Genomic DNA, 26,666 nt, shown 5'->3' with positions numbered 1-26,666 from the left:
TGAATTCAAGACAGCAGTAACGCAAAGCGTTTCTAAAACATGATTTACAGACATGTTTATGGCTTTCTGATTAATGCCTATAGAAGCGACACGTACTTGTAAAGTGGTGGTTCGCATCACTAGCGCATACACTGCAATTTTATAGCAGTGTTTGTAAATCACTGTATAATTAGAACCAAACATGTTTTCATATTGGTACAACTGAACAAACTAAAACTACACTTACACATTATTTCAAATGTGACTTTCTTTTATACGGATCAGTAAAACATTCAACAACGCAGATAACGAACATGCTCAACGTAAACAGTTAAAGGAATGCACCTGTAAACCGACGCGGTTAATTTTGTTTACTTCATCACCGCCTCGGGCCACTACATGAGCAGCAAGCGCAATAAGTAAAAGAAACTTTCGAATCTTAACTGTTTTCCTTACGGACGTTTTTCTTTCGTTTCAAAAGTAGTTGCAATTCTCTCACCGCGAAGGGAACAAAATATTAAATTACCTTAATTCCCCAATGAGTGTTAGTAATTTGATGATGGAATATTAAAGTAATATTGGCTCTAATTTTCTTTTTCCTACGGGGAACGTTACGCCGATGTTGATAAATATAGGAAACCTACACTGCCTTAAACCGCATGTTTGGATGGGCTGGTCGGAAGTTCAGACGCGAGACTGATTAATTTAATTGTCTTTTCAGACACCCACTAACCCTCTAAATACGACACGATATTTTGTATTTGATACATGTAATCCTGAACGTCAAATAATGAAGCAATAAGACCTAAAAGAGAATCTAGTTGATTAATATGCATTTGTAATTCGATACAAATCTATTGGGAGTTGTGGCGACATTACTACCATTCATAAACGAATACATATATACTACTAAGATAATAAAATATCATTGCAAATCAAATAATGTGCTTATCTACATATTACATTGTGTTTTATCCGACGCTACCAGCTCAGCATTTGTCCTTAAAATATAGTAGAGTGGGGGAAGATGGGACACCTTTAGCACATAATATCCAAATATCCTGATCGTGTTTTGAACAATTAACAACGGTCTATGAGAGTCATAAGGATACGATTTTATAAATCCTTGAATGTTCTTTGTTTACTATCAAATGGGACAAAAAAATGGTATGAAAGGTGTCCCATCTTACCCCACCCTACTATACATGTATATCACGCCGTACAGAAGACGGGATAAACAAGCATTTATAATTTTTTTGTTCAAAATTCGTAAAATATGCACAAATATCTTTAACAAATACTGCTTTCGAATCTTGAAGTAGTAAGATTTGATCCCGTTTCATGTATTAATCAATGTATATATGTACACATTGTTATTAATGCCAGCAAATAACAAAATATGCAAAACTAAGCAAATGAACATGTAAGTCTGCTTATCTGTAAAACGTAAAGTGTCGCATACATTTTTAACTCTATAATTACAGTTTAATAATATGGCTTCTTTATTAAGCTACGCTGTAACTTTGTGCAAAAATGTAAAAAATATGTGCAGCGTCATCACTTGGCTTCTAAACTGCCATCGGATGTCGCTTCATCAAGTATAAGACTGTCTGTAGAGCATACGGGTGTATTATCATAGTTTTACTCAGGTATTATGGTGATGTAGGCTACGAAACTAAACAATAACCACAGAAATACTTCATAAATACGTAAACATATATTTAGGTATCCATGGTAACATACACATTCTTGGGCAAGACACTTAACTGTACTTTCTCAAACTGAGTCGGCTCTAAGAGGTTTCCAAATTATCAACCATACAGGAAACAAGAGAGCACAGCTCTAATGAATAAGCAGGTACTCTAATTAACATGATTTTAATTAACAGAGGGGTTTTCGTTCAAATACTTGCTGAATAATTTTAAACTGTTATAATTTTGTAGTTTGTGAATTTGAATCACCAATCCAGTATTGTAGTTAAATGAAATAGAATAATATATTTTACACAGCTCAATTTTATCTAAAAAAATTAGATCCGTGAAAAAAATATGTACATGGGAAAAATAGGAAGATGTCAATAATTAGGGATAAAATCCACCAAAAATGCTTTAAAATTAAAGTAATAAAGTTTACATGGCAAAGAAACTAGCAGAGTCATTTAGTTTGGGTAGGGTAAATACAAGCTGCATAATATTTCTTAAAACATGTGATGGTTTTTGGGTGATACCACAAATTAGTAATACCATAACTTTGAATGAATGAATGAATGTTACTTTGTGGGTGATTAATTTTTTTAGGGGATTTTTTTTATGTATGGCTGATAATTTGAACAACCCATTGCTGTTAAGTGTCTTGCCCAAGGACACATACGCCCACAATGGTAGCAGCGACGAGCCTTGAACCCATTACCTATGGGTTACAGGCAGGCGCGCTAACCACTATGCCACGGCGCCGGTCAAACTTTATTAATTTACAAGAAATATATTAAAACACACACAAAGTTGTATAACAATTCTATTATTAGAAATACACATAAATAATATTGTAGCCTTCGCCTTGAAAATCAAGTTTTAAAATTCTGTGTCTTGCCCTACCGGCTACTGCTACAGATTTTAACATGTTACCTACAGTATGTCATTGTATTTCTATTAGGAATTGGTAATGTTTGAACAATAATGGGTATTGTTAAAAATCAATTGATGAATATTGTATCCTACAAATGCATATAAACTTGTAATAATAGAAAATTAATAATAATTTTGAATAAAGTTTATATTTTTGCCACAAATTAGGTATTACTATTATATATTTAACACAAGCAATTTAAGTTGGTTTGACTGAATTTCGAATATATGTTCCATACATTATCTTGTTAATATATTAGTATATCATGTTTCAATAACCCCTGTGGTATAATGTTTCGAATTAAAAACAAACCCTACAAAGTTTGGGCAATAAAAACCGGTACAACTACAAAGCGAGGAGAGACAAGACAAAACATTAAAAAAAAATTATATTATTAGTTTATGCAACTTGTAGTTAACCTAATATGCAACTTATAGTTAACCGACTGTGCTAGTTTCTTCGCCAAAAAAGCTTATATATACCGTGTGATTTTAAAACGGTATTTTTGCAAGATCACCCAAAATTGTTGTGTTTATTAGATATTTTAAGGTAATTGTGTATAATTAGTGAATTTTTTTTCACCAACTTCTTGATTAGAGATTAGAATTTTGTTATGATATCTTATTCTTACCAATACCTTGTAACTTACCTCTTCTTCATAAGATAACACAAAAAACACGCAGCAGAAGCGACCAGCAAAGCAAACTAATTTGTGGGAAACCCTCGAACTGTGTGTGCATTTACTAATAAACCACTGAAGGTGCATGCTTATGAAGAGCTTTTGAGGAAATTGCAAAATATAAACCAGGTATGACCGTTTTGTTGAATTCAATATAGTTGTTAATCAGTGTTTGACAGGGTTTGCTGTTGCCAGAAGATCTATTTCACACCACTATTATAGCCCAATATGATATCTAAACTTCTAAATGTAACCTTGCTAATATTGATTTCTTTATGCTTTATCCACATGCAATGTCTATATGATTAACCACAGTATGCATTATTACCATTGGCCTTCATCCGCAAAGTTACATTTGCAGCAACTCATAATCGGGCACGAGGTGTATAAAACAGTAAATCTGTATTATAACAACAACTCCGGGTGAGTCGCCATATGTTGGGTTTCATTTGCCACACTTTTTAAATGACACTTTTCCCATACTTTAATTAAAAATTTCCTGATGGTTGTTTTACTGTGTGGGAGGTGTAGCTTTATCGGTTCTCTAAAAAAAGGATTGCTATTGCAAAAGTACTTCTTAAAAATCAGTTTCTTTATATGGTCAGCTTATGAGTTACCATAAACGTAACTTTTTCATGATTGATTTTCTCTGTATGGCTGACAAGTTAGACAACCCATTAGTGACCACTGAGTTGGGAGTAATTGAATGTAACTCTGTGGCTATTGTTTAGATTTCATACATCACCATAATACACTCTTATGCTCCACAGGCATTCTTATACTTGATAAAGCAACTAGCACCTTAGATGCTGAATCTGAAAGATTGGTGAAAAATTGATCTTGTTATGGTTAATTGTACAGTCCTTGTGATAGCCCACTGTGCAAGCATGCTTAAAAATGCTGATGTCATTGCGGTTAAGAAGGGGGGAGGGTTGTTGAGGTGAATTATTAACTTATTGTGTAACATGTTTTTAACAACTGTCATTTTATTCTCTTTGTTGTTTGATTAATTTGAGCTTCGATATTATATTGGAAGACACAAACAAAAATTATGTTGTTTTATGTACAGTGGAATTTTGTCATTTTATTTATCTGTAATTAAAATGTAATTGAAATTATATCTGAAATTTCCCAGTGTTGAACTTATAATTTTATCTTGGTTGCATAATATATGTGCATATTATAAAAATATATTTTGTCGTGTAAAACAACTTAAGTTTTTGTAGGTTGGAAACCACAAAGATTTTAAAAAGAAAGAAGGAATTTACATGGAGTTTATAGAACTACGAGAATGGAATGAGTGATTTGTGTACCTAATGAACAGAGTCTTTCAATCTTCCGCATATGTAACAAAACACACATGTTCTCCATATGTTTTTTTTCTAGGGGTAAGAGCGATTGGTCTTAGTCTGCGTCCTATACATAACATACCAGTTTTTATCCTAGGTAATTGTCAGGACCAAAATAATAGCCTTCATAACAACGTTACCGTAAAGATATTTTGGTTGTTTAAGTTTAAATCTATTTTGTTAAAAGACCTGACTTAGTTGTGGTTTAGCACACCATTAATTGAATGATATATTTTTGATATTATGAACACATTAAGCAAATAACTCTGCTATTACAATCCCGCATCATGTTTGCTCTGTCCTGACATACCGTGTGCTTTAACAAGATAGTAAATTACAAACAACATAAAATCAAAATGATGGCAGCACTAAGCAAATGTTAGTTTAGTAGAATGAAAGCTCTTGGGAATTGATACTGCATAGCTATGTATGTGCTGTGTGGTAAGTTGTCGGTTATCTTATAATACGTGGTAAGCAGTAAACGATTGACCTTTTAAGCTGTGTACTTGATATAAAGACATGGGTGGTAAGGTTGTATTGAGCAAAGTAACATGTGCTATTATTACAATTGTTGTCATCCTAGTAATAGGTAAGTATTTGACTGTAACATATAGTGTATTTTTAATATATGTAAGATATAACGCCTTCCGTTGCCCCACCATGTGAAGATAAATACGTTATATTCATTCATTCATTCATTCATAGGAAACTGCAGTTGGGCATTAGGGTATGCGGATAAACCAAGTTTGCATAAGAGGCCTGAGGTTTTGTTTCCAACCCAGTAGGTTCATATGTCGATAATTGTTTTGGTCCCATCAAAATGTTTATCCCACAAATATTTTAATGTAAATATATTTTAATCTTTCAGTTGCAGTTGGTTTGCTAGCGGGGTTACTTGGTAAAACTACAACCGTGGTTGAATATGCTACAACAACAACAATGGTGACAACCAGCAATACAACATCTTCTGTTACTGATGCTACCAGCAATCCACTGGCAGGGCCGTGGAAAGATATAAGGTTGTAAATATATTTTACCTGCATGTTTTTTATGAATGTCTTTTGTTGCTATATTTTTAACTCTTTCCCATTTGCCTTCTCTTCAATGTTTTACTAGCTTGTTTACCGCAATTAAAAGTTACTTTTAGCTCTTTAAAACAATTTTATTGCAGAAAATAGGAGTTATTATTAAGTTATATATATTTAAAAACAAAAGGTATTATTAAAAATAGTAGTTATATTAAATTAGGGTAAAATGGGACACTTAAGCATATATTCCTAAATATTTTCAAAATCAAAACAGATGGCGGTTTTTGGGTAATACCACAAAATAGTACTATCATTTCTTTATTAATTAACAACAATTCAAAGGACTTATTTAGCGATTCGCACAACAGGTGAAATTTTACAAATTGGAAAAAGCACAAGATAAGACGGGACAGTGTAAAATCCTTGCTAATTTTGCTTAATAAGTGCATTTACTATTAGGAAACATGAAAATAATACTGTACACTTTGAAAATCAAGTTTATACATTCTTTCCCTTGCCCTGCTGATATAGTTTATTATTAAATTAAATGCAAACCTTTTTTTTACCTTGCTTAAAATATACTGTTTCTATTTCTTAAAATATACTGTTTCTATTTTTTTCTATTTATTTTTTAAATATTTAAAAACAGTTATCAGCTTGAACGCCGTTTTATAAAGTCAGAATAATACTCTCAAATATTTCTGTAACTTTTGTTTCCTGATTATCATTAAACAAGGTCTGTAAAAAGAAAATTAAAAAAGTCTTGTCTGAAAAAGTGTCCTACCCCACCCTACTATATATATAAGAATTAAAAATTATTATAAAGTTATATAGGTTATTAAATAAAATCATTACGAAAATGTCATTGTTATCAGGTTACCACCTTACCTGGTACCATACCACTATATGGTGGATTTGCAACCAAACCTTGAACCAGACATTAATGGGAAGTACGAGTTCAATGGCACAAGCAATGCTCACTTTCATGTGGTTAACACTACCAAGTTCATTTATATTCATAGTAATAAACTGGACTATAATGAAGTGGTGGTATTGGACAAGGATGTAAGTGTATAAGTCACTTTTGACATACCACAATGTGTATAAATGCGACAAATGACTAATGTTTTATCATTGATAAGCTTAAGTGTTTAATATTGGTTTAGTGGCCATGATTTCACCAATAGCGCGTTTTCATGACTGTCATGTTGCTTCTAATTCCTTTCCCTACTTTGTTTTAATTAATTTGATCTTTACTACTGTAATCTAGGAAATAAGTCAAAATTGAAAAGAAAGTTGTATTGAATAAATGAATGAGTGAAACTTATTTGTTCTCGCATTGGAGGATTAGGACAGTCGTTACAACAAGGGTGTTCTGTTTCATACACCTCGTGCCTGCTTAAGAGTTACCACTAATGTAACTTTGTTGGTGATTGTTTTTCTGTACGGCAGACAATTTAAAATAAACATCTGTTGGAGCAGAAACTGTTAACTAAAAAGAATATAATTTTAAACCAGAAAATACAAAATAATAATTAAAATACTATCATCCCATATTATAATTCTTATGTAATTCTACATATTCCTGTACAAGTTAAACCTTACGAAAAAGTTATAAAAAAAAAAAGGTTGTAAAAAGATTTATAGCTTTAGAATATATGATTCCTCTCTAACAGAACAAGGAAGTCCCGATTACACAGCATTGGCTTTACGATGTGAATCAGTATTTGATCGTTGAGATGCAAGAAGGTTTGGTGGAAGGAGCAAACTACACGCTACATACAAAATTTGTTGGTGAATTGGCAGATGACCTCACCGGGTTATATAGGAGCACATATACTAATAGTCATGGGGATGAAGTGTAAGTTATTTGCTTGTATGTGGCTCAAATACAAGGTCCTCCACAAGGACCACCACATGAAATATAATATTTGAATATGTTCCTTTTTCTTTCAATTACATCCTAATTTTTGGAGTAGAGAGAATACAGTTATACATTTTTGTAAATATTCTTTGTTTACTACCAAATGGGGCAATGGACAGAATAAAAGTATGAACCATTTAACCCAGGGGTTCTTAAACTTTTTGAAACACGCCCCCCCCCCCCCCCAATGAAGATCTCAACAAACTTGCGCCCCCCCTTTTTGTTAAATTATCACAGTGGTGTTCAATTAATTACTGTCATGATCCACCACAGCCAAACCTTGACATATTGGACATGCTTTAAACCGCACCCCCTTGGTTGACTGTATCTGTATTATTGCGTAAAACACATTTTCGCGATCATCGCAAAAGTGAAATCAAATAACCGTTCCGTTTACTTTTGCGTCATAGTTTAGCCTTATATTTGCCATGTTTTTCTTAGCCAGGTAGACTGTTTGTTACGAAATAATAGGGATTCATTGCATCATTATAGCGATTGTTTTGTCTGGCAATTAATTAAGACATAATAGCAATTCAGACTTAAAGGTTTGCTATTTTAATTTAACTTTTGCGTGCGTTGTATTTAAGCCCTTTGAACACCACTGTAATAAGACATATAACACTTTATTTTATAGTTTTTCGCGCCCCCCTTCCAAGTGTTACACGCCCTCCTAGGGGTCGCGCCCCCCAGTTTAAGAACCACTGATTTAACCCAACCTACTATATATGGACCCAACTTATTTCCTCTATATAGACACTTAAAAACTTAATTACTAGATATTAAAAACGTGATTTTCCTATTACTTATGGGCTGCTTTAAACCATCATAGAACAATAGCTGTGTCTCAAATGCAACCCACCGATGCAAGGAAATCGTTCCCTTGTTTTGACGAGCCAGCTTTGAAAGCAACATTCGATATTTTTCTCTGGCATAAGGACCCCAACTTTGCTCTTTCTAACATGCCTTTTGTGATGACTACAGTAAGATATTTGTGTTTAATTTACCAAACAGTATATGGAATATTAGCATCTCATTTTTAATGTAAAAAGATTTTTTTAATTGACGCTCTTTTCCACACCTTTTATTAATAGTGTTTGTTTAATGTCGTTTTGCTGTTGATTTCCTTTTCTTTGTTGTTCTAATAATATGAACTTTGCCATCAAATTCAAAGAGATGAATAAACATTTATGATATGATATTCCAGGATCAATACGAGGGCTGGAAACGAACAGAGTTTCAACGAACGTTCCGGATGAGCACTTACCTTTTGGCATTTGTTGTCAGTGAGTTTGGTTACGAGCACAGTTCCACAGCAGGGACTCCACCTGTTCAGGTAACGAAACTTTTACTTTTGTTTGACAGAAAGCATGGGGAAAAATTGGAAATGGTTTTAATTAGAGCATTAGTTAGATAGATGCAAAAATCTTTTTATTCAAAAGTAATTTCCTGTAGAGTAGTATTATTTTTCGTGCTAGTGAATTGAATGAATGTTATTAAATGTAGCCTACTTTATCCTCGCGTTGCCCGAAATTGACAGTCGATAAACAGAAGTGTTATGTTTCAAACAGCTCTTGTCAGCTTACGAGTTACCAAGTATGTTACTTTGTGAGTGATTATTTTTTTGGGATTTTTCTGTTTTTTATGTGTGACTGACAATTTGGACAACCCATTAGTGACCACTAGGTTGGATCAATTGCTGTTAAGCGTCTTACCCAAAGACATATATACCCACAATGGTAGCAACGATGAGCCTTAGACCCATTACCTTTGGGTTATAGGCAGGCGCGCTAACCAACTGTGCTATTGGGCCGGACAATTCCTTCTCACTTATGTTTTACAATATGTAATGTTACAGAAGATTTTAAGTTTTTAACTAATTAAGCCGAATCTTTGTTTTAGACTCGTATATATGCAAGACCAGAGCAAGTGATCAACAAGAATGTTGAATATGCAAAGAACATTACCCCTACCATACTGGAGTATTATGAAACTTACTTTGATGTGGCTTATCCATTACCAAAATCAGGTTAGTTCTGTTACAATTTAATATTTAATGTGGTAGTACATGGAGTAAATCGTTTATAAATGTAATAAACTTACAATAAATATAAATCAAATGCTTTTAATTGAATCAGCTGTTTCAGTTACCTTGTTCAGCACTAGCATTCACAGTAAACAGAAAGTTTTATCTTGTTTCTATTTTACAATGAATGGGTAAAACGTGTTGTCTAAATTTTATACTAGTAAGCTGACATGAGGTGTATAAAACAGAATACCCATGTTAATAAGATCTGTCAATGCCCTTCGAGGATATACAAGTTATATATGTGGTTACTCAAAAGTTGGCATATAGTGTCTGAAACAGAACACTTGTATTATAATGAATGACATTGACCCATAGGGAAAATAAGTCCCTTTATTCAAGTTATCTTATCTTAATACATCTGCAGATCAGATAGCTATCCCAGATTTTGCCTTGGGTGGGATGGAGAACTGGGGTTTAGTGATGTACAGGGAAACTGCATTGTTATACAATGAAGCTATTAATTCAGCTTACAATAAACAAAGGGTGGCAAATGTTATTGCTCATGAACTCACACATCAGGTTAGCATTGTTGGATTTGTTTTATAGTTATATTTAAAACAACGAATGACATCTTGTGCAATAACTTTTAGCATCGAAGCCCTAAATGTCCTCTATATCTCTTATTAAAAAAAATCCAAAAACATTGTTACGGCAGGCGAGGATCGAACCCGGGATTTGTCAGATTTGTCGAGACAGCGGTTATACAGTTATACAGTTTGGGAGGGCATGTGTTTGAGTCTTGGTGAGATAAGGAATCCACACAAAGATTGACACCAAAATTGATTGAATCAAACTATTACTATTTAAGTGGGGACCCATTAAACTGCTCTCATACCTTATTATCATTAATCGCAAAAAAACATTATTTTTAGTTAAACATTACATGAATAATATTAACTTATAACATTACATAACTACTGCGTGATTACAATTTGTCCAAATTCACGAAAAGCAAACATTTTTAAACGACAACAAGATTAACTATTGAAGGTTTACAAGTGAGCGCAGGAAACATGAGTTGTACAAAGCGCATTTACACAAATTCTTTGCCAATCAGCAATCACTTAATCCTCATACATCATTAGTCTGTATGAGTTACAATACATGTAGTCTACCTATTGCTCCACAGTCACAAATGGCGACTGAAACCCGCTTTGTTGGTTACTTCCGGTTTGTTTTTGATTGAGCTCAGTCGATCATTGTGGTAAAAGGTTTAATCATAGAGATTATTTTTATAAATTTTAATCTTTTTGCTTTAATTAATATTATGCTAATAAGTTTAATTTAGTTTCTCTTAAACAACTATGGTACATAAATGGAATAGAAATTTAGTATAGTAGTTACAGTTAACTTAATGTAATGGTGACAATGTTACAGAAACATAATTTTTTATCAATTTTTAAATGCGAAGTTATTCATAACAGTAACCTTAAACCTATTTAAATTTTAAGTAGTTAATTACAAAAACTCTTTTTACCATTGCTAACTTGACCATTATTTTTCTATGCCTTTGTGCACTGAGTAAACATATAACCTATACCAACATATACCTATATCTCTATCACTAGTGGTTTGGTGACCTTATAACTCCACTATGGTGGGATGAACTGTGGTTAAACGAAGGGTTTGCTTCATTCATTGAATACGTCGGCACTGATCATGTGGAACCATCATGGAGAATGGTACGTCTACATAAAGGAAGCATGGTTGTGGAAAAAAAGAAACTGTCATTGCTTCCACTCAAAAACTAGTTTTTGTGTTATTTTGTCTATTATTCTTTGTGGGTGAGGTCCTTGTCTAGGACATAGGGTTTAGGCCAGATTTGGCACATTGCCTCAACACCGCATCTTGCCCAAGGACACATACGCCTATCAGTGCTAGTACCGCTGTCGAGCATCGAGCCTAGGAATACTTTGGTTACGATGCAGGCGCCTAAAACGCTGTGCCAAACATTTGTGTTTAATAATATTAAGTTATAAATAAGCTTTTTTAAACTTTTTACAGTTTAATTTACCAAAATGTATAACTGTTTATTATTGTTTAATGCTTTAGGTGTTTTTTTGGCTGTAAAATTGTGTTTTAGGTATTAATTCACAATTGTTTTCTTTAAGTTATTATGCTATGCAATTAACATTAGGTATCATATTAAAATTTTCACTTTTAATAGTTTAAATATTATGTAATATCAAATGTTCAAAGCGGTTTATTTTCATCCTGCAATAAACATACTTTACACAGATGGACCAGTTTGTTTTGATTGATTTGCATGACGCATTAGCTGTTGATGCACTCACAACATCAAGGCCAATAGTTGCAGAAAATATTGAAACACCCGATGACATAAATGGTTTGTTTGACGACATAAGTTACAGTAAAGGAGCTTGTATCATTCGCATGATCCACCAGTTTACTGGGGAAGAAGCATTCAAACTTGGATTAAAGGTAAATACATCATAAAGTTAATATATGTAAAAATATAAATGTTAGATAAATACATAAATGTGGGGTCATAGGCCGACTCTTGGCTAAATCTCAGTTTCCATGACATGTCTGATGTAGTACCTCACCTATAGTGATCATAAATGAAGAATAAACACATCGTAAAAACTTTATTATAACTCGGTTTAAAAAGTACTACTTAGTATTTGGTTTTGTTTGCAGAATTATCTGGAACAGTTTGCTTATGGACCTGTTGACCATAATCAGTTGTTCACATATTGGGAAAATGTGAGTGTTGAAAATCTATTAATATTTTAAAGCTTACTGTGATAAATTCTGTGAATTTGGTACTGAACTAATGCTCATGAAGTTAAACAACTATCAAAACGAAATAACATTCAGGATTAAGCGCTACGAAATACGTAAAAATCAAATCCAACACATAGCTTCAAATCCAACACATAGCTAAAAAAGAGATATAATTTGCTTAAAATATCACCAGTCTCTTACTGAAATAGAATGATTTTAAAGCTATTTAAACTTTTATTTAACGTGTATTTTTTTAAAGACTTAGATTATGACATAAAATCTGTTTGTGTATTTCCAGGCAATCCTTGCAACACAGGGTTCAACAAACCCTCCAGGGGGGTTTATAACAGCCATGGATACCTGGGTTTTACAGATGGGTTACCCTGTGGTTAATATGACACGAGACAAAGATGTTTCGAACAGAGCAACTGTTCAACAACAGCGGTTTCTACTTGACCCTCAAGCTGATATAACACAACCTTACAATCCATTGAAGTAACTATATTAATTATATTAACATTCTTATATTCAAGTAACTATAATATTTTAATATTAATTATTTAGGGTGGTATGCAGAAGATATATTTAAATTTTTTTAAAAAAGTTCAAAATTTAAAAAAGTTCGGATCATGTACATGACGTCACAATAGAGCATTGTGATATCATTTTTAACAAATCCTAATGTTTCCATTACAAAGCAGCATACTGTATTATCTGGTATATACCAGATGAGCCACTACTACATTATTTATACTATGCCTGGTAGCAGAAGTAACAGAAAGCAGCATACTGTTTGGGGGCATGGGTAGTTCAACCGATTAGTTAAAATAAAAAAGTTAGTTCAACTGAAATATCTACTTTTTAAGATTTTGGTTGTAAGGGTATAGTTCGGTCGCTGATAGCCGAAAGTAATTCTTTTGCGGTGAAGTCGTAGTTTAGAAGCAACACTTCAATAAGCAAACGTAGACTTTGAGCAGGAGTTAAACAGTCGGCTATGTTTTTGCTTTTTTATGTCACCACGTGTCTGGGAATACGTCGGACAACATGCCTGGGTTGGTAAATGCATTATATTGTATGCTCACAATAGTTTTAAATCATTAAAAAATAGTAGGACTGTTTAAAAGAAAGGCGACAGGCGAGTATGCTTCAAGCACGTCCGAACCATCTCCGGTCTTCCCTAATCAAAAATCAATAATCAACTCATATTATACTTTCTGCATAACGTTTAAATCGTTGCTGATGACAAAAAAATTTGATCAGTTTTTTCATTCCTAAACAACTATAATATAATAATGAATATTTTTATTTGGTTACCCTTGTTATAACAACTGCCCCGCTACATGAAGATAAATAAGTTACATTTATTCATTTTACTTTTTCAATTAAATTAACACTGTTTTATGTAAATAAAAAAATTTTTGTTTGTTTTAATGAGAGTGTCCGGTTGCCACAAATCGACTTACTTAAAATAACCATCATTGTGTTTCAGTTACAAATGGGAAGTACCAGTGTGGTATATTGCGGAAGGGGTGGAAGAAATAAAGCTGGGATGGCTCAGTACATATAATGGTAATTATTTATGAGAGTTCATACATGGAAACAATAATTACATGTTCCGCTTGAATGTTTTAAATCTATGAGCCTTATTTTATTTTATCAGAAACACAAAAATTTACAAAATATATTATTAATACCAAATTGTATGCCAATAAATGTCTACATAACTATATATAGCAGGGGCGGGCAACTTCTCCAGTCGGTGGGCCTGATATGGGAAAAAAAGGACTTGGCGGGCCGGATTCCTGAATCGATACATTAATCGCGTAGCGCGAAAAAATTCAGGGTAGGAGCACGCTGAGTAATATGCAAAAATTAATCAACACAAAACAGACGCGTCGTAAAATAAAGACGCATTGAACCTAAATATGTCCCAGAAGTAGCACTGCTGTTTATTTACAATGTTTTCTTCAGCCAAGCAGCATGTTTATTACGAAATAGTAAGGATTCACACGTGGATTCATTGCATCATAATAGCGTTTGTTTGACCTGGCAATTGATTACGACATAATAGCAATTCACCTGTTGATTATTTGCGTCATAATAGCGGTTGTCCCCTTGATTATTTAGCCTGCAGTTGCTTGAAAACAGGTTGGATATTTGCCTTTTCGCGTATGCGCATTAAAGTATCTATAGTTTGCAAAAATTATACTTTGTACGCGCGAAAGCAAGGCCTCGATTTAAAAAAATCACTGACAGCAAGGGAGCATAGCTAGCTCGTCATCGGAAAAAATAATTTATTCAAAACATGTATTTTATTACATTCGAAATAATCTATAGAAATTTCCATCAGTTGCAACACACATCTAACCGAAAATGCGTTAATCGCTGGCCTCACTTCCAAGGTCTCACAATCTTTATCGCGTCCGCCGATCAAACAGTATATTGCCGCCACACGTTTCTGAAGTCACACGGACGATGTGTGTTATTCAGCTTTTTAAGCACAGGAAATAAAAACAACTGCGAAGTATGCCCAATCGAGATTATCGCTAAAAAACAAATATCTGCCGATTATATCAACCCTGAAACCTAAATAAGGGCCATTATACCTGGCGAAAATATGTAGCGTCTTTCGAAAGAAAGTCGTAGTTAGTATTGAATATTTATTTTTAATAAGGGTACCCTGGATTTTCGAAAGTTAGGCACATTTGGGCCGCGGGCCACACTATCATGTAAGACCGGAAACTGTCTGCGGGCCGCTCAAAATCCCGTCGCGGGCCGGATCTGGCCCGCGGGCCGTAAGTTGCCCGCCCCTGATATATAGTGATATTATTCATATTACATTACATGATTTTTAAATCAGTGTAATGTATTAAAGCCAGTGATTATAAAATTAGTACAGGCTGCTTTATACAATGGTGGAAGAAAATGAATGAATGTAACTTGCTTTATCCTCGCTTGGCCAGAAACAACAATCGTTATAAAATGGGTGCTATGTTTCATACACCTCGTGCCATTATGAATGCGAACCAATAACTTTTGGGTTAGAAGCATGCGCGCTTAGTAAACACGCCAGAATACACCAAATATATTTGTTTCACTAGATTTCCAATTCACTGTGTCAGAGGATAGCTACTTTATTGGCAACTATGGTGCTTATGGATATTACAGAGTTAATTATGATGAGGAAAACTGGTATCGCATCTTGAACCAACTGTCTGTTAACTTTACGGTAAAAATAAGATTAAAATATGTAAACACTTCATAAGTTGCAGTTTAGATAACCATGTAAATTGTTTAAATATTTGTGTTACAATAACATTAATATCAAAAGTGCATTATAACCATAAATTTAGTTCAGGTACTATGTGACTGACAAAAATCCCATCCCATATATTTAGATAAATTCGGTTCAGTTTAGAATTAGTCCATCGCATAGGCCATGTCTTGTCTAATAGTTATTATCAGATAAATTCAATACAGGTTTCTATTATATAGTTGCTTTTATTATGTTTATTTCAGGTAATTGATGTAAAAAGTAGAAGTCAACTGATAGATGATTCTCTTACATTAGCAAGGTACATTGGATTTGTCATCTTTATGTGTTATTAAGTCAATAACTTACACAGCACGCCTGGGTCCTCTTAGTTTGTTAGCAATACCCTTTTTTAAATCTAACATTTTTAAATAATTTAAGATCACAAAACCAATTGCTGAAGAAATCCTTTCACACTTGCAATACATACACCTGGCAGTGACAACAAAAATACATAACATTTTTTCCATTGTAGCAAAGACAAGTTAAAACTTTTTGATACACAAACATTAATTAGTAAAGTTTGGTTACAATCTGTTGTTTTTGACTCGTATTAAAATGCATGTTTTTCCTACTTTACACACTGTGTGACTTATCAACAGGGCTGGTCAACTAAAATATGAAATAGCTTTGGAAACAACAAAATTTCTAAGGAATGATTCAGATTACCTTCCATGGAAAAGTTCTTTGAATGTTTTTAAGTATTTTGATCAAATGCTTGGGAGGTCTAAAGTGTATGGAGTTTATTCGGTAAAACAACATTTCATATTTGACTGATAATTTTCAGTGATTTTGTAATACAATTGACAACATTAATACATGTGGTAAATTGTAAGCGGGCACGGGGTGTATGAAACAGAACACTTTTGTTATAATGACTGTTGTTGCCTGCCAGGCGAAGATAAATAATTTACAATCATTGAGTTATATGTTTTTAGTAATTCTATAATCCGCATTAACATTTACTTTTGTAAAAGGACTACATGATGTATTTGGTTGAACCTGTATATAACAATACATCGTCTACACCAGAAGGGCATGTAGAAAAGTAAGTTTTTTTTACTGCAGTAGATTAACATTTGTGGTGTACTTTTAGTGGTTGTGGTATTTAGTGGTTGTGGTACATTTGTGGTGTACTTTTAGTGGTTGTGTTTGAATTAAATGTAAATTTCCAACTGAAGTTTTACAGAGAGAGTTAGATAGTGTAAATAGCAGGTCATCGCATAACACATTTCGTAAATTACATTTTTTGTTTAACCCATCATTAAAAATCTAATGCTGTACCACTAATGATTATATTTCTTCAGATTGAAACAAGGTATCATTATGGACACCGCATGTAGCTATGGGTCTGTTGAATGCATTTCTAACGCTGAGAATTTGTTTCATGCGTGGATGAATAACCCAACTTCCAACTTGTAAGATTTCAACTCTGTTAATGAAAGAGTTGTTTTTAAAACTTTTAAGCAGCCCTTTCTCTCATCCTAATTTGTTTTAACTAAATACAACTCAATATAAGGTAGTTTATACTCTATTGTTGGTTTATATTTTATGTTGGTGGAGGACCTGGTATTTAGACCTAAAGTTAGTCCATTACCCCAACACCCATCTTTTGTTTTCCAGGATTTCTCCTGACTTGAGAACTGTAGTTTATTGCCAGGCAGTAGCTAATGGTGGTTCACCTGAGTGGAACTTTGTGTGGGAGAGATATCAAGTAGAGGGTGATTCAAATGAAAAGAGGGCGTTACAAAATGCCTTGTCGTGTAGTAAGGAATCTTGGATTTTACAAAGGTGATGTTTTTTGTGTAATAAAGTAGGTTTTGGCACAAATGTATGAATGGATGTTACTTATTCTTGCTTGGCGACCCAACAACAGTAGTTACACCTTAAGTGTTTTGTTCTTAACCAAGTTTGGGTAAATACAAGTTTAATTAAAGTTTCCAGGTTTTAAACAAACTTAAATAAAATATTTTTATTGTATTTTTATTATATTTTTGACATTGTTTATGATTTGAACCAAAATATATTAATACAGATTTCTAGAATACACCCTGGATGTAAACTTAGTTAGAAAGCAAGATGCTTCTGCAATGTACGTCAGTTTGTGCGACAATGAATATGCTCGAGACCTAACATGGGATTTTCTGCGTAAAGAATGGGATTATATTTACGATGTGTAAGTTATAGAATATTTCCCAACTATAATATTCATGTAATTATTTGACTTGCAATTTCTAATTTTTATAAATTATACATTTTATTCTCTTCTCTTTATTGTTTTGGTTAATTTAATCTTCACTTCTATATTTTAACAGCTAAATAAATTGCTGTTGATAAAATTATTTTATGTTTTTTATATGGTTTACCCAGATAACTTAATAAATAATAGTAAAATAACATCCCATTATAGATATGGGTCTGGATTCTTTTCATTTAGCAGCATAATTGAAAGTTGTACTTCACATTTCTCCACTGACTTTGAACTACAAGAGGTAAATAATTTAAAATGTTGGTGTTGTCCAATACAAACCAATAAACCTTTAACTTGTTTTAGCTTGAAATATTCAAAGAGTCAAGGTCTGACCAACTTGGTTCAGGAGCTCGCGCTGTTGACCAGGCACTCGAGAAAACGAAAACAAATATAAAGTGGAGGGCTGACCATGAAGACACCATATTTATTTGGCTTACTGATACAATGGCTACTGTGGCAAAGTGATGACTGATGATATATTTCTGCATGTTGTGTTTTCAATTGAAACGTAGGTGTGTTTTCAGTGTATGTTACTAGCGCAATTATCATTATTAATAAAGTTTGATTTTTATCGAAGTTAAAATTTACTACTTTGAATAAAATTTGATTGGGATGTATTCTGGGCCCGTGGTCATATAATATGTGCTAGCCTCGTATATTGCTTAAGGACACGCCCCCAATGGTACCAGAAAAGAGCCTTGAATCCAATCCACTACATCTGGGACAAAGGCAGTCGTGCTAACCAACTGTGCTACAGCGCCGGTGTCGTAATAAATTCGTTCCGATAATATATTCGATTCAGTGTCTTTGTCAAAGATCACATAAGTGTCTGTAGCCCAGTGGTTCCCAAACTTTATCTACTCACGTACCACTTTTGGGTTCATGCAACGTTGTCGTACCATAGTACTCTCTCTTATATAGTACTATGGTTGTATCACCTAATTACTAAACAACTACAAGACTCGTAAATAACTTAATAATTAAACTAAGGGCCGCAAGCAAACGTCTTTCTTTCGGCGGAAATTCGCAACACAAACTTGGCACTGCCTTTCTTAAAGTTGCGTGTAAAATAGATGTCATTTGTCAATTAAACGGGGTAAAAACAAATAGGTTCCACAAGTAGCACTGCTGTATATTTACTATGTTTTCCTCAGTCAAGCAGCATGTTTCTTACGAAACGGTAGGGATTCACACGTGACACAATGCATCATAATAGCGATTGGCTATTAATTACGACATAATAGCAATTTACACGGTGGTTATTTGCGTCATAATAGCGATTGTCCCCTTCATTCTTTAGCCTGCAGGTGCTTGGTTGGATATTTGCCTTTTCACGTATGCGCGTAAGTGGTCATACCACAGATCTGGGGGTCACGCTCAAAGAGGTCACGCTGAAAATAATCACCCACAAAGTAACATACTTGGTAACTCGTAAGCTGGCACCGACGTTGGCTGGCACGAGGTGTATGAACACACGTGGTATAACGACTGTCGTATTCCGGCTACGCGAGAATAAAGTAAGTTACATTTATTCATTCACATTCTTTCATTTTAAACGCGTTAGTCATATTGAGCACGTTAGTGGTCATATAGACCCTTTTTCGTCGAACAGTTGTTCTTGTTCTTGTTCTTGTTGTGGTTGTTTTTTGCAAAACTATTTTCCGCACTTATCTCAATTCTTAATTCTAGCATTCTTCTTTAATCTCTTGATTTAAATCAAATCATAATATATATTTATAATTTTTGGACTGAATTTTCAGATTTAAACCGCACAGTGAGCGATTAATTAACAATTACTTTCCTCATGCACTTTACATAGCGGAAACAGGCTATTTAGATATTATGTGTTAAAAGTGTCCTATCTTCCCCGACTCTACTATATTATGCTAATTAGTTTAAAACGTGCTCATTCATTAGATATGGGATCTCTTGTTTATCTATTTCCTTTTCTGCCATCCCGTGGCGCCATTGGAACTGTCGTCTGCTTTGCAGTTAATTTTATTTTGGCCAACGTTGCAGATTAGTAAAAAAGAATATGCTCCTATTGATAACATAATTATATGAACTGTTTTTTTTTTTTTATAAAAGTCAGTTTCTTTAACAGCAATTTTTAAAAACTGTTCATTTTATTTTGCGCCTTAATATGCCTCGTTATCTGGCATTGAACTATCTTGACGACAGCTTATGTCGTAAACAAGCAAACCGTGCGAGAATGATTGTACCGGTCATGTTCCATGATCCTATGGACACTATTGCTGTGGAGAATAGTGCGTATCGTCACCCATGGAGTAAAGGTAAACTGCAGTTCATTATACATTTTATAAAAACAGTATGTATTTTTTGGTCCAATATATTTGTTTACCAGGCTGCCCATCACTCAACGTTGGAGATCTTATACTGAAAGTTGGTCAATCCATATCCTCAATTATGCCAAGTGCAACAAATGAAAATCGTTACCTAAATTTTAATGGAATCCAATATTATTTCAACTCAAACTTAGTTGAAGAAGTTATTCCAAATTCTGACCCCACATCACAGGATGTGGTTGATAAGTTGTGTTTTACTAAAGCTTCTAACATTGGCAAAGCTGGGACACCAGTCCAGAATTTGTCGCATGTTGACCTGTTCAGCTATCCTCAGATGATTGCTAGCGATGAATATTCCATTGGTGAATTAGCTTGTGCAACAACTTTCACACACTGCTTACCACTTTTATCAAACATGATTTCTAAGTTGAAAAAAGAAATGGTACCGGATCCAAGTATTGCTATGTTTAAGATGAAAAATCAAATGAAGGAATTGGATAAGCTACCTACATTTGTGCAAGAAAAAAGTGATGTCAATCATTTCATGCAATATTATGGACAGAGTTACAATTACGATGCACAACAGTTTGAATTGGAAAATCAGTTGCTGTTATCTATAAACAATGGAACAAAAAGAATAAATTGCTCAACTATGCTTCAAGATTTTTTTGTCATGCAACCATTTGATGAATGTAGTATGAATGTAGGTATAGTATTAGGGTAATCCTTTAGCTGGTGGCCACCTGAAATTTTGGTTTCAAAATGTTCCTTAGGTCTCACTGATACCCACTTTTAACATAGGAATCAAACGTAACAATACGGCATTCTATGGCGTAATATTCCAACCCTGGTTTAATTCATAACGGCTGGTGTGAAAAATGCGGTGACGCAGCACGATTTTGCGCACTTTCAAAGTTAATTTTCGACACGAACGCCCGAGTTTTTAAAAAAAAATTATACAGTGGGTATCAGTGAGACCTAAGGAACATTTTGAAACCAAAATTTCAGGTGGCCACCAGCCAAAGGATTACCTAGTATTAGTAAGAAAATTTACACATATATATATATTTTATTTAATGATACTTATTTTTTTGTTGGTGGGTAAAAAATAATTTATATGTATATATATATATATTTAATTATACACAGAAGACAAAACAAAACATGTTGTACTTGATTTGATTTATAATTTTCAACTTCAACATGAATGTTTTTATCAGAATTTAGAAATTTTGGTGACGAAATGTACAGAAGATGTGCGCTTGAATTTGAAGCAAATCCAAACCAAACTTGATGAATATTTATTTGAAACATACGATAAAGAAAATGATTCTTTTCTGTCACTACTTTGCCATGACTGTAAGTGTGATATTTTCTGACCTAAATCAAGTTTCACTTTGGTCTAAATTAAAGGCTGTATGGTAGCTTACTGACTTCAAGTCACTGGAGAAAGTGCACTGGTATGCACAACAGTATTACTTTATATCAAATTTGATATATAGATATATATATACCTGAAAAAATTATATATATTTCGTATATATATATATATATATATAAATGAAATGAAAAACAGAAGGGTTCACACAAAGTTGCATACTTGGTAACCTATAAGTGGGCATGACTAGCATATGAGTTCAACACATAGGATGTGTAATGTAATGATTAACTTTTATTGTCTATGCCACATAAGAACATACAAATTATCATAATCATATAAAGTTTTGCCGGTATATAGTAAGCTACACCTATTCATTTTATAAAACAAAACATGTTAAATATCGATTAGTTTTGCCTATTTATTAAATATTATTTAGCAAAATTTGAAGTTTTACATAAAGACAGCTGGTATATGGACAGTATCATGATTGGACTTCAAAACCAATATGACTGCTTCACTACAGCTCATCATACTTTGCGTTTGGAAGCTGAAGACACAGATATTGCAGAGTAATAGTTTTATTCTTAAATGTTGTGGTCCAGTTTGTAGTAACCAAGTTTTATGATTCACAGGTTTGGTAATAAAGTAAGTGAATGTAATGTTATGGAAGTGGAAAAATATCCAATTATGTGGAAAGATTCTTCAGTGCTTAAACTTATGATTCAGGGTAACCTGTTTATTTAAATGCATTTTCCTTTTGTGCACAGTAATGAAACATTTAACTTATAGTAGGGTGGGGGAAGATGGGACACCTTTAATACATATTATTCAGATAGCCTGATCGCGTTTTAAACAATTAACAACGGTGTCGTGTGTGAAAGTCGTGAGGATACGATTTTATAATTCATTGAATGTTCTTTGTTTTCTACCAAATGGAAAGAGAAAACTAAATAAAAAGGTGTCCCATCTTCCCCCACCCTACTATATATTACATTAAATGTAATACATTTCATTCTTAAAATCCTAAACTACATGTATATAAACAACACAGTGTCATACTGCCATACACTAAACATATACTGCTCACTATTTGTTTGGTTGCTTAAAATATGTGTACATGCTTGCAGAGATGAACTTTTGTAGCAATTTTGTACCTGAAATGCATTTTATATGTCATTCCAGACATGTTCAATTTTCTTATATATATAAATATATACAATACAGAATGTGAACTTAGTACGTAAATGTAAATCCTTTGTTTTCTCAAATGTTTTTTTATCATTTTATTTTTTAGAACCAAATATAGTTTCTAGAAATTGTAAATTGAAAATGGAATACGTACCCGATTGTCAGCAATGTTTTAAATGCATTCCAATACATGATGCTTCTGACATTGCACTACCCTGGGATCCAGTGTCACATGTGGCGGACAAAACTTTTCAACTAAGAAAAGTGTTACAATTTCAAGCAATAACTCCCTGTGATTTGTCCCATACTTTCTGTGGGTTGAAATTTAGTTCGGAATTATTTCTTTCCCGCCAACTTAACTTAATTAACTCAGGTGTGCTTTATTTTTTAAGTAATTTTTCATGGATGCGCACCGGTATGCCGCTGTTGCTGATCGTACAAATTTAATGCCCGGACACTGATTGGCATATGTAACTTATAAACATTGCTTTAACCTAGTGATCACTACTGTTTTTAATGTCAATCACACAAAGAAAAAAAAACTTAAAAAATTAATTACTTGCAAAGTTGCGTTTTAAACAGAGAACTGACAGTTGTTAAAACGTGCTTTTGATAAAAATATTGGAAAATTTTTACATGTATTTAATTGCAATCTGGACTTAATTCAATACCAGTGCTGCATATCATATACATATGGTATATATATACTGTATTACTTTTAATTTGTAACTTTAACCAATTATATTGTATGATCAGAAACATTACAAGATGATGCAGCAAATAGTGGTTTGGAAAGCATAGATGGTGGTACAGGAGAAAGTAATGCTAATTATTCTGTTAATGTTGACAATTATGTTGGTGGTTTAAACATAAACAAGGTTGGTTGCTATTACAGGTGATTCCTGTATTAATATTACTATATTCTCATAGTAAAGGTTACACCAAAACCTCTGCTTTTCTATTCAATCTCTTTTAATTTGATTGATTAGTTCTACATGTTACTGTCCTTGGTTGATCATAGCATTATTACGGCCCCAACAGTAATTGAAGAAGATCTGTTCATATTTAAAAGCTCCATGAAATCTTAAATATATATATGTTTGTTTTAAATAATAACAGGAATTAATAGAAGATAGAAATGTAGAAACCCCACCAACATATAACAATGTGTCTACCAAGTCGAATGAAATTGCAGCTGATACAAACTTTGTTGCACGTTATTTACAATTAAGAGGTGAACAAGCCTCTGACCAAGAGCTTAGAGCAGGTACAGTTGTTTATATTATGTAAACTGTTACTGCCCGATATGATATTAGAGTGAAACAAAATTTTCCTTGCTTGGTGGGAAAGCGACAGTCGTTATAACATAGGTGTTTTGTTTCATACACCTCGTGGCAGCTTGCGAGCTGCACATCTTTTCGGGTGATTGTGACCACTGAGTTAAATTCATTGTTGTTAAGTGTCTTGCCCAACGACATGTGTCAATGATAGCAGCAATACTGATGAAGGCAACCTTAATAGAATATTGAAAAGTTAGTATAAAAAATATTTCCTATAATTTTACAGGGGCACAAATTGCAGCTGTAAAAACCATGAATACAATTGATTCAGCGCAAATAAAAAAATTGAGAACTGCAGTGAAAGATAAAGTTGCAAGAATAACCAATGAGAAACCTGGTAATTATGTTACTTTATTTAAAAAATTAAAAAAAATATTGTCAACTTGAATTGAAAAGTGTATCTTGTTTTTCCAAATATGAATTACAAATTGTTTGCTGAATTTACTAAAACATAGTGTTTATTTCAGACAGTGGTGCAGCTGCAGTACAAGTAAGAAGTAAGGAATATCCATCTGCATGGGGAGGTTCATTTATTGTCGGCAATCCTGTTTTATCTGAGAGGAAGAAATCAAAAGTGATAGAAAGTTGCATCACTGGTAAAACAATTCAATAACTGTCAAATTATGGCAAAGTAATAACATAGGTATTTTGTTTCGTACATCTCATGCTGCTTACAAGTTACCACCTTCAACTTTGTGGGTGATTATTTATTCTTGGCCAAACAGACTTACATTTCCTAAATAAGTTTATATCCTTCGCAGGAAAAACCTTGGAAATTGTTTGTCACTTGGAAAAATCAGTTCAGCCATTTCTTTGCAGACTTATTGAACATAACTTATTGAAAAATGGAAGTAGGTTGTCAAATATAAAAAGAGCTGACAGTCGATATTTACTAAACCAGCAAACAAAGCAATACATGGTAAGTTAAGTGAGCTCAGTGGTTGATTCGATATTTTAATGTCCAAACCTAAAACAGCTTTTCGCAAATTTATTTTGTGTGTGATGTTTTGACTTTCTGTTCAGGTTGCTTTTATTAATTTTGCTGAAACGGCTCTTTTACATTCATGCTAAATAGTAACAGTATTTTTATCTTAAATGTTAATTGCAGGATTTACAACAAATAAGGGAAGCAGTAGTTGATCCTAAATATATATGCATGTGCAATATATTACATGGAATGGTTAATACATATTATCTTCTTATTCATGTTAGTCATGTCACTGCATTTGGTAAGTTATCTGTAATAAACATTGCTTCCTTGTTTATTCTTGTTATGTTTTACGGCTATATGATCATTTATGTACCTACTAAAACAGTTATATTGTTTAAATAAATTAAATAAAACAGAAATTTTAAATCTTATATATCAAAACAAACATAGTATCATACATCTTAAACAGTGAAGTAGCACATATGTGACTTCCAGGTTTATGTTAAAGACATTTCTGGTTGAATAAGTGAAACCTAATTTGTAATCTAGCTTTAAATACCATGTTTTAATATTGTAGCTTATCTGCACAACATGCTGTACCAGCTGGAACATGAAGCACCTTTTACTAAGTGGTCACTTGTGTATGAATATCAAGCGTTTGTTCAATCATTGTTACAAAGTATGAAACATATTCTTAGTCATTCCGCTGCAAAGGTAAGCTGCGTGTGTACAAATGTATTTGATCATTGTACAAATGTTTATCATCATAGGAATCCTGCACTCACCCTAAGTTAAACACTGTCAAAGCAACCATTTTAAACTGGATGGAAAAGAAGAAGAAAAAGAATCGAATTCACCAACAAAAGATTCTGATTATTTCTGCTACAAATTGTAGATATTTGTTCTCTAAACTAACAAGATGTTTAAAAGAACTTTCCACAAAAGAGATTCCATTTAATGTTGTTGCTGTTAATGTTGATGCACATGATCTAACACATCAAGATGTATTAAGTATATTTGAAAGGTATGTTTATTGCTTGATGTTTATATTAGTAATTGTGTTGCACATCTGGTAACTTGTAAGTGCTGTAGGATATGATGTCCTGTTCTAAGTTTAAGACCTTGTGTAGTAATTGCCCCAATCTACTGGTCACTATTATTAGGTTGTCCAAAATGTCATGCATACGAATAAAAATTTTGTCCGGCGCCGTGGCGTATCGCGCCTGCCTGTAACCATAGGTAATGGTTATCGCGCCTGCCTGTAACCATAGGTAATGGGTTCAAGGCTTGTCGCTGCTATCATTGTGGGCGTATGTGTCCTTGGGCAAGACACTTAACGACAATTGCTTCAACCGAGTGGCACTAATGGGTTGTCCAAATTATAAGCCATACATAAAAAAATTAAAAAATTCAAAAATAATAATCACCCACAAAGTAACATACATGGCAACTCGTAAGCTGGCACGAGGTGTTAAACCGTGTGATAACGACTGTCGTTTTCCAGCCACGCAAGGATAAAGTAAGTTACATTCATTCAT

The 26,666-nt window shown here is 33.3% G+C and overlaps 2 protein-coding genes across 7 annotated transcripts; both read left to right on the top strand.

Moving 5' to 3' along the window:
• The first annotated feature begins 1,215 nt into the window (after nt 1-1,215).
• LOC100180384 (aminopeptidase N) lies at nt 1,216-18,599 on the top strand. 5 transcript variants are annotated; one of them, XM_026835476.1, is made up of 27 exons: nt 1,216-1,628; nt 1,705-1,836; nt 3,268-3,412; nt 3,645-3,706; nt 4,054-4,223; nt 4,510-4,671; nt 5,501-5,651; nt 6,536-6,725; nt 7,337-7,521; nt 8,414-8,564; nt 8,789-8,917; nt 9,484-9,610; nt 10,035-10,189; nt 11,239-11,352; nt 11,909-12,112; nt 12,332-12,397; nt 12,717-12,913; nt 13,908-13,987; nt 15,520-15,647; nt 15,938-15,993; nt 16,334-16,481; nt 16,709-16,779; nt 17,039-17,149; nt 17,355-17,522; nt 17,767-17,907; nt 18,142-18,223; nt 18,286-18,599. In XM_026835476.1, the coding sequence occupies exons 6-27, from the start codon at nt 4,644-4,646 to the stop codon at nt 18,445-18,447; spliced, it is 2,844 nt and encodes a 947-aa protein (XP_026691277.1). In that variant the 5' UTR covers nt 1,216-1,628; nt 1,705-1,836; nt 3,268-3,412; nt 3,645-3,706; nt 4,054-4,223; nt 4,510-4,643; the 3' UTR covers nt 18,448-18,599. The 5 variants fall into 5 exon arrangements, with proteins under 5 accessions (XP_026691277.1, XP_026691278.1, XP_018668527.1 ...); XM_026835477.1 differs by lacking the exon at nt 3,645-3,706 and having other exon boundaries at nt 3,288-3,412; XM_018812982.2 differs by lacking the exon at nt 3,645-3,706.
• A 1,282-nt stretch (nt 18,600-19,881) lies between these two features.
• LOC100178019 lies at nt 19,882-26,369 on the top strand. Of its 2 annotated transcripts, XM_026835538.1 has the most exons (14): nt 19,882-20,276; nt 20,348-20,991; nt 21,509-21,647; nt 22,106-22,238; nt 22,302-22,396; nt 22,964-23,230; nt 23,614-23,735; nt 23,977-24,124; nt 24,424-24,534; nt 24,665-24,793; nt 24,959-25,116; nt 25,306-25,426; nt 25,706-25,842; nt 25,899-26,369. In XM_026835538.1, exons 1-14 carry the CDS (start codon nt 20,126-20,128, stop codon nt 26,202-26,204), a joined length of 2,661 nt encoding a protein of 886 aa, XP_026691339.1. In that variant the 5' UTR covers nt 19,882-20,125; the 3' UTR covers nt 26,205-26,369. The 2 variants fall into 2 exon arrangements, with proteins under 2 accessions (XP_026691339.1, XP_026691340.1); XM_026835539.1 differs by lacking the exon at nt 22,964-23,230.
• The last annotated feature ends 297 nt before the right edge of the window (nt 26,370-26,666 follow it).

The sequence above is a fragment of the Ciona intestinalis genome, chromosome 8, assembly GCF_000224145.3.
Source record: "Ciona intestinalis chromosome 8, KH, whole genome shotgun sequence".
NCBI classification, from domain to species: domain Eukaryota; kingdom Metazoa; phylum Chordata; class Ascidiacea; order Phlebobranchia; family Cionidae; genus Ciona; species Ciona intestinalis.
The sequence above is the reverse complement of the archived record's forward strand: the minus strand, read 5'-3'. Positions and strand labels throughout refer to the sequence as shown.

Bases quoted from the DNA above. Each gene is read 5' to 3' on its own strand.
- LOC100180384 (XM_018812981.2), top strand. From the start codon at position 5,152: ATGGGTGGTAAGGTTGTATTGAGCAAAGTAACATGTGCTATTATTACA. The intron at 8,918-9,483 runs GTAACGAAACTT...TCTTTGTTTTAG, and splicing joins CAGGGACTCCACCTGTTCAG to ACTCGTATATATGCAAGACC. The intron at 13,988-15,519 runs GTAATTATTTAT...TTGTTTCACTAG, and splicing joins ATGGCTCAGTACATATAATG to ATTTCCAATTCACTGTGTCA.
- LOC100178019 (XM_026835538.1), top strand. From the start codon at position 20,126: ATGCCTCGTTATCTGGCATTGAACTATCTTGACGACAGCTTATGTCGT. The intron at 24,535-24,664 runs GTAATTATGTTA...TGTTTATTTCAG, and splicing joins AATAACCAATGAGAAACCTG to ACAGTGGTGCAGCTGCAGTA. The intron at 25,427-25,705 runs GTAAGTTATCTG...TTAATATTGTAG, and splicing joins TAGTCATGTCACTGCATTTG to CTTATCTGCACAACATGCTG.